This window comes from Saimiri boliviensis, chromosome 1 (assembly GCF_048565385.1).
Source record: "Saimiri boliviensis isolate mSaiBol1 chromosome 1, mSaiBol1.pri, whole genome shotgun sequence".
Classification (NCBI taxonomy): Eukaryota; Metazoa; Chordata; class Mammalia; order Primates; family Cebidae; genus Saimiri; species Saimiri boliviensis.
The window spans coordinates 76,519,960-76,533,634 of record NC_133449.1 but is presented as its reverse complement, the minus strand read 5'-3'; the positions used below and the strand labels follow the sequence as shown (position 1 = coordinate 76,533,634).

Here is a 13,675-nt window from a genome sequence, read left to right as displayed (position 1 = left end):
TGGCTCAAGCCTGTAATCCCAGCACTTTAGGAGGCCGAGGCGGGTGGATCACGAGGTCGAGAGATCAAGATCATCCTGGTCAACATGGTGAAACCCCGTCTCTACTAAAAACACAAAAAATTGCGCCGGGCGCGGTGGCTCAAGCCTGTAATCCCAGCACTTTGGGAGGCCGAGGCGGGTGGATCACGAGGTTGAGAGATCGAGACCATCCCGGTCAACATGGTGAAACCCCGTCTCTACTAAAAGTGCAAAAAATTAGCTGGGCATGGTGGCGCGTGCCTGTAATCCCAGCTACTCAGGAGGCTGAGGCAGGAGAATTGCCTGAGCCCAGGAGGCGGAGGTTGCGGTGAGCCGAGATCGCGCCATTGCACTCCAGCCTGGGTAACAAGGGCGAAACTCTGTCTCAAAAAAAAAAAAAAAAAAAAAAAAATACAAAAAATACAAAAAATTAGCTGGGCATGGTGGCTCGTGCCTGTAATCCCAGCTACTCAGGAGGCTGAAGCAGGAGAATTGCCTGAACCCAGGAGGCGGAAGTTGCGGTGAGCCAAGATCGCGCCATTGCACTCCAGCCTGGGTAACAAGAGCGAAACTCCATCTCAAAAAAAAAAAAAAATTATGTAAAAATGGGAAGATACACTGTTTCTTCCTCTTCCTTTCCTTTTGAGAAAAACATGAGATATCAACTCTTGCCCCACTTACAAACATAATCTAATTCGAATAGAAATGGAAGAGGATATATGAAAATATAAAAATGATTCTAAAGTTTCAACTTAAGAAATGAGTGGGAAGCCCATCGGACTCACAGCAGATCTCTCAGCAGAAACCCTACAAGCCAGAAGAGAGTGGGGGCCAATATTCAACATCCTTAAAGAAAAGTGGTGCGGTGGCTCAAGCCCTGTAATCCCAGCACTTTGGGAGGCCGAGGCGGGTGGATCACGAGGTCAAGAGATCGAGACCGTCCTGGTCAATATGGTGAAACCCCATCTCTACTAAAAATACAAAAAATTAGCTGGGCATGGTGGCGCATGCCTGTAATCCCAGCTACTCAGGAGGTTGAGGCAGGAGAATTGCCTGAACCCAGGAGGCGGAGGTTGCGTTGCGGTGAGCCGAGATCACACCATTGCACTCCAGCCTGGGTAACAAGAGTAAAACTCTGTCTCAAAAAAAAAAAAAAAAGAACTTTCAACCCAGAATTTCATATCCAGCCAAACTAAGCTTCATAAGTGAGGGAAAAATAAAACTGAACAAGCAAGTACTCAGAGAGTTCATCACCACCAGGCCTGCTTTACAAGAGCTTCTGAAAGAAGCATTACACGTAGAAAGGAACAACCAGTATCAGCCATTCCAAAACATACCAAAAAGTAAAGAGCATCAACGTAATGAAGAATCTTCATCAACTAATGGGTAAAACAGCCAGCTAGCATTAAATGGCAGTATTAAATTCACACATAACAACATTAACCCTAAATTTAAATGGACTAAATGCCCCAATCAAAAGACACAGACTTGGAAATTGGATAAAAAGTCAAAACCCATCGGTGTATCCAAGAAACCCATCTCGCATGCAAGGATACACAAAGGCTCAAAATAAAGGGATGGAGGAAGATTTACCAAGCAAATGGAGAGCCAAAAAAAAAGCAGGAGTTGCAACTCTCGTCTCTGATAAAATAGACTTTAAACCAACAAAGACCAAAAGAGACAAAAAAGGACATTACACAATGGTATAACGATCCATGCAACAAGAAGAGCTAACGATCCTAAATATATATGCACCCAATACAGGAGCACCCAGATACATAAGGCAAGTTCTTAATGACTTACAAAGAGCCTTAGACTCCCACACAATAATAGTGGGAGACTTTAACACCCCTTTGTCAATATTAGATAGATCAATGAGACAGAAAATTAACAAGGATATCCAGGACTTGAATTCAGACCTGGAACAAGTAAACCTAATAGACGTTTACAGAACTCTCCACCCCAAATCCACAGAATATACACTTTTCTCAGCACCACATCGCACCTACTCTATGTGACCACATAATTGGAAGTAAATCACTCCTCAGTAAATGTATAGCATTTCACAGGTTTAAATGAAATACTGGTTGGCTGGTTGTTATCTTCCTCCCTTATTCCTTCCTGTTGCCATTATTAAGCACAATTATTGGCATAAAAGAGGTATTTAATAGCCATTTTTAGACTGCATTCCAGCCTGGGCAATAGAGCAAGACTCCCGTTCTCTCTCCTGCTTTCTCTTCCTCTTTTTTTTCTTTTTCCTTCCTTCTTTCCTTTCTCTTTCTCTCAAAATAAATAAATAAATAAATAAATAAATAAATAAATAAATAAATAAAAAGTTTTCACTACCTATTTGATTTAACAGTACCAGGTACGAAGATAAATTATTAAGTGACTAAGTTAAAACTAGATGATGAAATAATAAAGTTTAAAAATAGGCCTCCAAGCCGGGCACAGTGGCTCACACCTGTAATCCCAACACTTTGGGAGTCCAAGGTCGGCAAGATCACAAGGTCAGGAGATCAAGACCATCCTGGCCAACATAGTGAAACCCTAACTCTTTTCCAAAAAAAAAAAAAAAAAAAGGCCTCCAAGAATATACTCATAAATTCTGTATAAGACACACATGACATTTCAAATCAATGGAAAAGAGCAGGATTATTCAAATTTGCTAAAACCACTAAGTCATAGTACAATTAATGTTAGATACTACTTCATATTTTACACAAAATAAATTCTAGATGAATAAAAAATTAAATGTAACAAATCCGTAAAAGCTAGAAAGATTTTATTATCTGTTCTTAGGTGGGAAAGACCATTCTACATAACAAAAGACTACTAGTCATTAAAACTCAGGAACCATGCTAAGTGAGGAGGCTCATGCCTGTAATTCCCAGCACTTTTTTTTTTGTGACAGGCAGTCTGTCACCCAGGCTGGAGTGTAGTTGCACAATCTCGGCTCATTGCAACCTCTATCTCCTGGGTTCAAGTGATTCTCGTGCCTCAGCCTCCCAAGTAGCTGGGATTACAGGCGTGCATCACCACACACAGCTAATTTTTGTATTTTGGATAGAGACAAGGTTTCACCATCACCAGGCTGGCCTGTAATTCCCAGCACTTTGGAAGGCCAAGGCAAGAGAATCACTTGAGTTCAAAAGTTAAAGACCAGCCTGGAAAACACAGTAAGGCCCTGTCTCCATTGAAAAAAAAAAAAAAAATTAAGAATTAGCTGGGCACGGCAACACACACCTGTAGTCAGGAGGCTGAAGTAAGAGGATCACTTGAGGCTGGAAACTCAAGGCTGCAGTCAGTCTTGATCATTCCACTACACTCCAGCCTTAGAGACAGAGCAAGACATTGTATCAAAACACACACACACACACGCACACACACACACAAACACACACACCCTTGCAGAAACAGATATAGTTTAGGACATCCTTTTTCTCCCTATTGTATGATTTTTAAAAACAGAATACCTAATGTTAAAAAAAAAAAAAAAAAAGGCACTCTCATATATAGCTTTTAGGCTATAAATTACTACAACTTTTCAAGAGGGCAACTCATCATCAGATGCCTTAATTACATCTGGACTGGGTGCAGTGGCTTATCCCTATAATCACAGCACTTTGGGAGGTCGAAGAGGGTGGACTGCTAGAGCCCGTAAGTTCAAGACCAGCCTGGGCAACAAGGTGAAACTCTATCTGTATTAAAAATACCAAAAAAATTTAGCTGGGTGTGGTTGCCTGCACCTGTAGTCCCAGCTACTCAGGAGGCTGAGATGGGAGAATCAGTTAAGCCTCAAAGGTAGAGGTTGCAGTAAGCCATGATCCCACCACTGCACCGCAGCCTAGGTAACAGTAAGACCCTGTCTCAAAAAAAGAAAAACAAAGCCGGGCACGGTGGCTCAAGCCTGTAATCCCAGCACTTTGGGAGGCTGAGGCGGGTAGATCACGAAGTCAAGAGATCGAGACCATCCTGGTCAACATGGTGAAACCCCGTCTCTACTAAAAATACAAAAAAATTAGCTGGGCATGGTGGCGCGTGCCTGTAATCCCAGCTACTCAGGAGGCTGAGGCAGAAGAATTGCCTGAACCCAGGAGGCGGAGGTTGCGGTGAGCCGAGATCGCGCCATTGCACTCCAGCCTGGGTAACAAGAGCGAAACTCCGTCTCAAAAAAAAAAAAAGAAAAGAAAAAAGAAAAACAAGCCAGGTGCTGTGGCTCATGCCAGTAGTCCCAGCACTTTGGGAGACCCAGAAGGGCAATTACTTGAGGTCAGGAGTTCAAGACCAGCTTGGCCTACACGGTGAAACTCTGTCTCTACTAAAAACACAAAAATCAAGGCCGGGGCAACGGCTCACGCCTGTAATCCCAACACTTTAGGAGGCTAAGGCGGGTGGATCACCTGAAGTCAGGAGTTACAGACCAGCCTGACCAACATGGAGGAACATGACGTCATCTCTACTAAAATTACAAAATTAGCTGGGCATGGTGGCGCACGCCTGTAATCCCAGCTACTCGGGAGGCTGAGGCAGGAGAATCACCTGAACCTGGGGGGCAGAGGTTGCAGTGAACTGAGAAGATCATGTCATTGCCTAGGCAACAAGAGTGAAACGCCATCTCAAAAAAAAAAAAAAAAGTTAGCCAGGTATGGTGATGCAAGCCTATAATTCCAGGTACTCAGGAGGCTGAGAAAGGAGAATCACTTGAACCAAGGAGGCAGAGGTTGCAGTGAGCCAAGATCGAACCACCATACTCCAGCCTGAGCAACAGAGGAACAATCCATCTCAAAAAAAAAAAAAAAAAAAATTACATACAGACCTGAAACATGACCCAGATTTCTATGCTTAAAAATATTTTCACTTCTTCTTCGACGTAACATCAAATGGCGGATGACGCCGGTGCAGCGGGGGGGCCCGGAGGCCCCGGGGGCCCTGGGATGGGGAACCGCGGTGGCTTCCGCGGAGGTTTCGGCAGTGGTATCCGGGGCCGGGGTCGCGGCCGTGGTGCTCGTGGAGGCAAAGCCGAGGATAAGGAGTGGATGCCTGTCACCAAGTTGGGCCGCCTGGTCAAAGACATGAAGATCAAATCTCTAGAAGAGATCTATCTCTTCTCTCTGCCCATTAAGGAATCTGAGATCATTGACTTTTTCCTGGGGGCCTCTCTCAAGGATGAGGTTTTGAAGATTATGCCCGTGCAGAAGCAGACCCGTGCTGGCCAGCGCACCAGGTTCAAGGAGTTTGTTGCTATTGGGGACTATAATGGTCACGTCGGTCTGGGTGTTAAGTGTTCCAAGGAGGTGGCCACTGCCATCCGTGGGGCCATCATCCTGGCCAAGCTCTCCATTGTCCCCGTGCGCAGAGGCTACTGGGGGAACAAGATCGGCAAGCCCCACACCGTCCCTTGCAAGGTGACAGGCCGCTGTGGTTCTGTGCTGGTGCGCCTCATCCCCACGCCCAGGGGCACTGGCATCGTCTCAGCACCTGTGCCCAAGAAGCTGCTCATGATGGCTGGTATCGATGACTGCTACACCTCAGCTAGGGGTTGCACTGCCACCTTGGGCAACTTCGCCAAGGCTACGTTTGATGCCATCTCTAAGACTTACAGCTACCTGACCCCTGATCTCTGGAAGGAGACTGTATTCACCAAGTCTCCCTATCAGGAATTCACGGACCACCTCGTCAAGACCCACACCAGAGTCTCCGTGCAGAGGACCCAAGCTCCAGCTGTGGCTACAACATAAGGTTTTTATACAAGAAAAATAAAGTGAATTACATTGCAAAAAAAAAAAAAAAAAATTTCATGTTTTTTAAACATAACAACACTAAATATGTGACACATTCAAAAGACAAAAGTAGGCTGCCATCAAATTATGTTCTCAGATACTTAAAGATATGAGAAACTGCTCATAAAAAAACCAAGAGCTGGTAAGTATGAACAATTTATACATAATCACAGAAGACAGATGGAATTATATAAACCAAAATTTTAACAATAAAATTACAACGTTTGTATTTCCCCAGTATTTTCTACAGCTTTCTATAGTGATTAAATTATAGGTAGGAAACGAGAAGGTTTTGAGTTCCTTTTTTTTTTGAGGACCCTCCGTCACCCAGGCTGGAGTGCCGGGGTGAAATCTTGGCCCCCTACAACCTCCTGCCTCAACCTCCTGAGTAGCTGGGATTACAAGTGTGCACCACCACACTCAGCTACCTTTTGGGGTTTTTTTCAGTTAAGACAAGGTTTTACCACATTGGCCAGGATGATACTGACTTCCTGACCTCAAGTGATCCACTTACCTCAGCCTCCCAAAGTGCTGGTATTACAGGCTTTCTTTTTTAAGAAAACAGAAAGGGAAAACACTGATCCATGGAGCTATAGAGAAAACCTCTCCATTTACTTTCATAAACAACAGGTCACTGGCAACTGTATCAATATAGTGTTTTTGTTTTTTGATACCAAGTCTCACTCTGTGGCCCAGACTGCACTGCAGTGACACAATCTCAGCTCACTGCAACCTCCATCTCCCAACTTCAAGTGATTCTCCTGCCTCAGTCTCCCAAGTAATCAAGATTACAGGTGCTTGCCACCACACCCAGATAATTTTTGTATTTTTAGTAGAGACGGGGTTTCACCATGTTGGCCAGGATGGTCTTGAAATCCTGACCTCAGTTAATCCACCACCTAGGCCTCCCAAAGTGCTGGGATTACAGGCAGGAGCCACTACACCCAGCCAATACAGCAGTTTTTTGGGTTTTTTGTGGAGGTTATTTTAGATGGAGCCTCACTAGCAGCCGAGGCTGGATGGAGTGCGGTGGTATGATCTCAGCTCACTGCAACCTCTACCTCCTGGGTTCAAGTGATTATCCTACTTCAGCCTCCCAAGTAGCCAGGATTACAGGCACAAGCCACCACGCCAGGCTAATTTTTACATTTTTAAGAGAGACAGGGTTTCACCATTTTGGCCAGGCTGATCTTGAACTCTTGGCCTCTAGTGATAGGCCTGCCATGGAAAATGCTGGGATTACAGACGTGAGCCACCACACCCCAGTCTTTTGTTTTTGAGACAGAGTCTCCCTCTGTCACCCAGCCTGGAGTGCAGTGCTATGATCTCAGCTCACTGCAACCTCTGACTCTCGTTTCAAGCAATTCTTATACCTCAGCCTCCTGGGTAGCTGGGATTACAGGTGTGTGGTACCATGCCTAGCTAGTTTTTAATATTTTAATAGAAATAGGGTTTCACCATGTTGCCCAGACTGATCTTGAACTCCTGAGCTCAGGCAATCCACCTGCGTTGGCCTTCCAAAGTGTTAGGATTACAGGTTGTTGATTTTTTTCTTTTTATCACTCAAAGATAGCCAGGTACAATGGTGTGTGCCTATAATCCCAGCTACTCGGGAATCTGAAGCAGGAGGGTCATTTGAGCCTGTAAGTTCAAGACCTGCCCAAGCAACATACCAAGACTCCCATCTCGAAAAATTATATGCATATATACATACCACTTAAAGAGCAACTTAAATTATATCAAGTCCACAAAGTTTTCTCCAATCTTACCAAAACTAAACTACTCCCACTGCACTTCGACTACAGCTCTTTCATAAAATTTATGCCATTGTATTTTTCATAGTTGTTTTGTATGTTTCTTTTTTATTTATTTTTTTTTTCTTGTTTTGTATGTTTCTTATGCTAGCACTGTGTTAAATGTTGATATGCATTATCTTATTCAATCCTCACAAAATCTCTATGAGATATGTATTAATATTATCATCCTCATTTCCATGTAAGAAACAAGGCACTAAGAGATAAGGGAACTCAGCCATAAGTCGAAGACTTAATAAATGACAGGAACAGAATTTGAACTCAGGTCTACCAGGTTCCAAAGATCACTTTTTCAAGTATCATCCTACAGCCTCATCTCTACTGGACTCTAACTTTCCTTAAGGAAAAATACACAGCTAAATGTATTTCTATATGTTTGTCACATGTTTAAAAAATATATATATAGCCGGGCGCGGTGGCTCAAGCCTGTAATCCCAGCACTTTGGGAGGCTGAGGCGGGTGGATCACGAGGTCAAGAGATGGAGATCATCCTGGTCAACATGGTGAAACCCCGTCTCTACTAAAAATACAAAAATTAGCTGGGCATGGTGGCTCGTGCCTGTAATCCTAGCTACTCAGGAGGCTGAAGCAGGAGAATTGCCTGAACCCAGGAGGCAGAGGTTGCGGTGAGCCGAGATCGCGCCATTGCACTCCAGCCTAGGTAACAAGAGTAAAACTCCATCTCAAAAAAAAAAAAAAAAAAAAAAAAAAAAATTTAAACAGATTAAGATGAGACATAATCAATGCAGTAAATATTAACAAATGGTTTTCAGTGTATTAGACATCTGTGTGCTTGCTGCCTGTCCAGAAGCAGTTTCACTTCTTTTATAATAACAATGTGCCAAATTTCTTTTCCAGAAGCACACACTTTTAGTTATGAGATTTGGGCGAGATCAGCTTCAAAAATAGGTCCTGATTAGTTTAAACCAATCAAAGTCCATCCTCTTTGAACTCTATTTCAGGAATAGAGCCAGTAACTTATGAAATGACATTTGTCAGGGAGGTTTTGGAAAAAGAAGCCTTGTTCTTGTACAGTAAGTTCCAGAAAAGATTCGTTCTTTTTCTCTGCATAGCGTATGTGATGTCCAAACACTATGGTATGAAGATGTGGCAAAAAAAAAGGTGCAGTAGCGCTGGGCACAGTGGCTCACACCTGCAATCCCAGCACTTTGGGAAGCCAAAGTAGGGGGATCACTTGAGGCCAGGAGCTTGAGACCAGCCTGGGAAATACAGTGAGACCCACTCTCAAATAAATAAATAAATAAGCAAGCAAGCAACCAAGTCTGGTGTTGTCACAAGCACCCATAGTTCCAGCTACTTGGGAGGCTCTCTTGAGCCCAGGAGGTCACGACTGGAGTGAGCTAGGATCATGCCATTGTATTCTAGCCTGAGCTAAAGAGTGAAACCCTGTCTCCAAAATCAAACAGCAAAAGCAACAACAACAAGTACCAATTTATGAACAGGGTGGCAAGTAAGACATCAAAAAGCAAGGACTGACAATACTTGATATATCCAAGAAAACTGAGAAAACAGGAAACACCACATCCAGCCTACTCTTGTTTTCCCTTCTATTATCAACCCACAGTGAGATTTTTCAGATATCTTAAATACAAATTGATCCTACCACGTGCAGGCACTGTAAAATGGTAATGACAGTTGCAATCATAGAACTGATAGTCTCAGAATAAAAAATTTAAAGTTATAAATACAGAAATAAATATATAATTCAAAATTGTAGTAAATGCTATGAACAGAAAGAAGCAGAACTACTTCAGACTAGTTCTGGTTCTTTGAAAAAGACTTCTCTGAAAAAAATCATTTAAGTCAAAACTTGAAGGCATAAAGAAGGTATATATAGGCAGGGCATGCTGGCTCACAACTGCAATCCCAGCACTTTGGGAGGCTGAAGCAGGCAAATCACCTGAGGTAAGGAGTTTAAGACCAGGCTGGCCAACATGGTGAAACCCTGTGTCTACTAAAAATATAAAAATTAGCTGGATGTAGCGGCAGGTGCCTGCAATCCCAGCTACAAGGGAGGCTGAGGGAAGAGAATCACTTGAACCCAGGAAGTGGAGGTTGCAGTAAGCCAAGATCACACCATTGCACTCCAGCCTAGGCAAGAAGAGTGAAACTCCATTTCAAAAAAAAGGCATATATAAAGGTTCAGTGTGATCAATTAAAGACAAAACAAGAAAATGAAGTTAGCAGAGGCTACAACATGCAGAGCCTTCACAAGTCAGGTAGGCCATTTCACTCTTCTCATTCCCAGCAACTGTTCCAAACAGGCGGAGGTCAGTGACTCACGCCTATAATCCCAGCACTTTGGGAGGCTGAGGCAGGTCATGAGGTCAGCAGTTTGAGACCAGCCTGGTCAACATGTTGAAACCCCGTCTCTACTAAAAATACAAAAAGTAGCTGGACACACTGGCAGGCGCCTATAATCCCAGCTACTCAGAAGGCTTAGGCAAGAGAATTACTTGAACCCAGGAGGTGGAGGTTGCATTGAGCCAAGATTGTGCCACTGCACTCCAGCTTGGGCAACAGAGCAAGAATCAGTCTAGGGGTGGCTAGGGGGATTCTTTTAGCACGAATAAATCTCCCCATAGTTCCTTTAATAGTTTCTTACGAGTTGCCTAACTTCCAGTCAGGGTCCTCTTAAAAGTTAAAAAATAGGTCGGGCGCGGTGGCTCAAGCCTGTAATCCCAGCACTTTGGGTGGCCAAGGCGGGTGGATCACGAGGTCAAGAGATTGAGACCATCCTGGTCAACATAGTGAAACCCCGTCTCTACTAAAAATACAAAAAATTAGCTGGGCATGGTGGCACGTGCCTGTAATCCCAGCTACTCAGGAGGCTGAGGCAGGAGAATTGCTTGAACCCAGGAGGCGGAGGTTGCGGTGAGCCGGGATCGCGCCATTGCACTCCAGCCTGGGTAACAAGAGCGAAACTCTGTCTCAAAAAAAAAAAAAGTTAAAAAATAAAAATAAAAGTAAGAGGCCGGGCATGATGGCTCACGCCTGTAATCCCAACAGTTCGGGAGGCCAAGGCGAGCAGATCACCTCAAGTTGGGAGTTCAAGACCAGCCTGACCAACAAGGAGAAACCCCGTCACTACTAAAAATACAAAATTAGCTGGGTGTGGTGGCACATGCCTGTAATTCCAGCTAATCAGGAGGCTGAGGAAGGAGAATCGCTTGAACCTGGGAGGCAGAGGCTGTCATAAACTGAGAACATGCCATTGCACTCCAGCCCAGGCAACAAGAGCAAAACTCCATTTCAAAAAAAAAAAAAAAAAAAAAAAAAAAAAAAGATAGCTTGGTTAGTGAAAAACACACTGAGAATAAGAACAACTAAATTCTAGTTCTGGCAGGGCGCGGTGGCTCAAGCCTGTAATCCCAGCACTTTGGGAGGCCGAGGTGGGTGGATCATGAGGTCGAGAGATCGAGACCATCCTGGTCAACATGGTGAAACCCCGTCTCTACTAAAAATACAAAAAATTAGCTGGGCATGGTGGTGCGTGCCTGTAATCCCAGCTACTCAGGAGGCTGAGGCAAGAGAATTGCTTGAACTCAGGAGGCGGAGGTTGCGGTGAGCCGAGATCGTGCCACCGCACTCCAGCCTGGGTAACGAGAGCGAAACTCCGTCTCAAAAAAAAAAAAAAATTCTAGTTCTACCCCTGCTACTTCTTAGCTGTGTGACCTTAGACAAATCATTTTATTTCTCATGACTCTTATGAAGCAAGTACCTTCAAGGAAAACACTGTGTAAGAAATTGCAGTGTTCAAACAGCTACAGATGTGTATTATCAACTGTGTTAAATATAATGAATCCATCACAGTATTCCAACTTCATAAGCATGACAGCACCTCCTAAAATTTGGGCACAATTCTTAAGATACTTGAAAATAGGCTGGGCACAGTGGCTCACACCCATAACCCTAGCACTTTGGAAGGCCGAGGCAGGCAGATCACTTGAGGTCAGGAGTTAGAAACCAGCCTGACCAACATGGTAAAACCCTGTCAATACTAAAAATACAAAAGAATTAGCCAAGTATGGTGGCAGGCACCTGTAATCCCTAAGCCACTGTGCCTGGCCATTCCTATACTTTTTTTTTTTTTTTTTTTTTTTTTTAAAGATAGGGTTTCATCATGATAGCCAGGCTGGTCTTGAACACTTGACCTCAGGTGCCCACTTTGGCCTCCCAAAGTGCCAGGATTACGGGCGTGAGCCACTGCACCAGGCCCATTCCTATATCTTAATAATAGAGTAACAAGCAAAGTCATTAGTTAACATAAAACGGTGCGAGGGGAAAGAAGAAAGAATGTTAAAGATGTTTTACCAGGCCAGGCGCGGTGGCTCACACCTATAATCCCGGCACTTTGGGAGACCGAGACGGGTGGATCATGAGGTCAGGAGATCGAGACCATCCTGGTCAACATGGTGAAATGCCGTCTCTACTAAAAATACAAAAGTTAGCTGGGCATGGTGGCACACGCCTGTAGTCCCAGCTACTTGGGAGGCTGAGGCAGGAGAATTGCTTGAACCCAGGAGACGGAGGTTGTGGTGAGCCGAGATTGCGCCATTGCACTCCAGCCTGGGTAACAAGAGCGAAACTCCATCTCAAAAAAAAAAAAAAAAAAAAAGATGTTTTACCAAAACATAAATGATTTCTTTAGTAAACAGAATTTAAGATTCTCTTAATTTTATTATCATTTACTACTTTTTTCTAAAAATAAAAAAGAGCCAGGTGAGTTGGCTCATGCCTATAATCCTAGCACTGTGAGGAGACTGAAGGATAGCTTGACCCACCCAGAGTTTGAGACCTGCCTGTGCAACACAGTGAGATACCATCTCTATAAAAATTACAGAAAAATTGGCCAGGCATACAGTCACGTACCTATAGTCCAAAAATAGGAGGCTGAGATGGAAGGACTGCTGGAGCATGGGCGATTAAGGCTAAAATGAGCCATGATCTTACCACTGATGTCAGCCTGGGCAAGAGTGAAACCCCATTACCAAAAAAATAATAAAATCAAAGAAAGAAACTATCTTTTCTATAATGAGAAACTATATGCTGTAACAAAGATGTCTCAGAAGAAAAAGAAAGAGGGATACAACAACACTACTTCCTTTTTAAAAAGACTAATTGATGGCCGGGCGCGGTGGCTCAAGCCTGTAATCCCAGCACTTTGGGAGGCCGAGGCGGGTGGATCACGAGGTCAAGAGATCGAGACCATCCTGGTCAACATGGTGAAACCCCGTCTCTACTAAAAATACAAAAAATTAGCCGGGCATGGTGGCACGTGCCTGTAATCCCAGCTACTCGGGAGGCTGAGGCAGGAGAATTGCCTGAACCCAGGAGGCGGAGGTTGCGGTGAGCCGAGATCACGCCATTGCACTCCAGCCTGGGTAACAAGAGCGAAACTCCGTCTCAAAAAAAAAAAAAAAAAAAAAAAAAGACTAATTGAGATGGACAAAGTGCCTCACGCCTGTAATCCCAGTATTTTGGGAGGCCAAGGCAAGCAGACCGCAAGGTCAGGAGTTGGAGACCAGCCTGGCCAATATGGTGAAACCCCGTTCTCTACTAAAAATACAAAAATTAGTTGGCTGTGGTGGCACGTGCCTGTAGTCCCTGCTACTCGAGAGGTTGAGGCAGGCAAACTGCTTGAACCTAGAAGGCAGAGGTTGCAGTGAGCCGCAATCAAGCCACCGCACTCCAGCCTGAGCAACAGAGCGAGACTCCATTTCAAAAAGAAAAAAAAAAAAACAATAAAGACTAATCACTTCAGGATAGAGATCGACGATAAGGGTTCTTAAGTTTTCTCCTGCCACTGAACCCTACACATGACACTTGCCCAACATACTCCAAGAACCTAACCAAAAATAAAAGGAAGCACTCACAGCTAAAAATTATATAAAACCACCAATAAAGAGCTCAACAGGCAATATTGGAATCAAAACTCTTCTGGCTGCATATTAACTTAAATGGTACCTACAGAAAGGACAGATCAAAAGGAGCTCTAGCTTCAATACTAGAAAGCCACCACATTATTATGTTTTTTGT

General features: G+C 44.0%; 2 protein-coding genes across 4 annotated transcripts in view; one reads left to right on the top strand and one right to left on the bottom strand.

The window, feature by feature from the left end:
* USP34 (ubiquitin specific peptidase 34) overlaps positions 1-13,675 on the bottom strand; it is a 301,960-nt gene that overhangs the window by 270,860 nt on the left and 17,425 nt on the right. For 2 of the 3 annotated variants that reach the window (XM_074399446.1, XM_074399451.1), the window contains exon 1: positions 4,838-4,922. The exons of the other annotated variant lie outside the window; for it this stretch is intronic. In XM_074399446.1, the coding sequence (XP_074255547.1) occupies positions 4,838-4,898 (61 nt within the window). In that variant the 5' untranslated portion in view covers positions 4,899-4,922. Of the gene's footprint in view, positions 1-4,837; positions 4,923-13,675 lie in introns of those variants that run through there. 3 annotated transcript variants of the gene reach the window in all.
* LOC101046264 (small ribosomal subunit protein uS5) lies at positions 4,896-5,829 on the top strand. The gene has a single exon (XM_010333558.3). It carries the CDS (start codon positions 4,902-4,904, stop codon positions 5,757-5,759), a length of 858 nt encoding a protein of 285 aa, XP_010331860.1. The 5' UTR covers positions 4,896-4,901; the 3' UTR covers positions 5,760-5,829.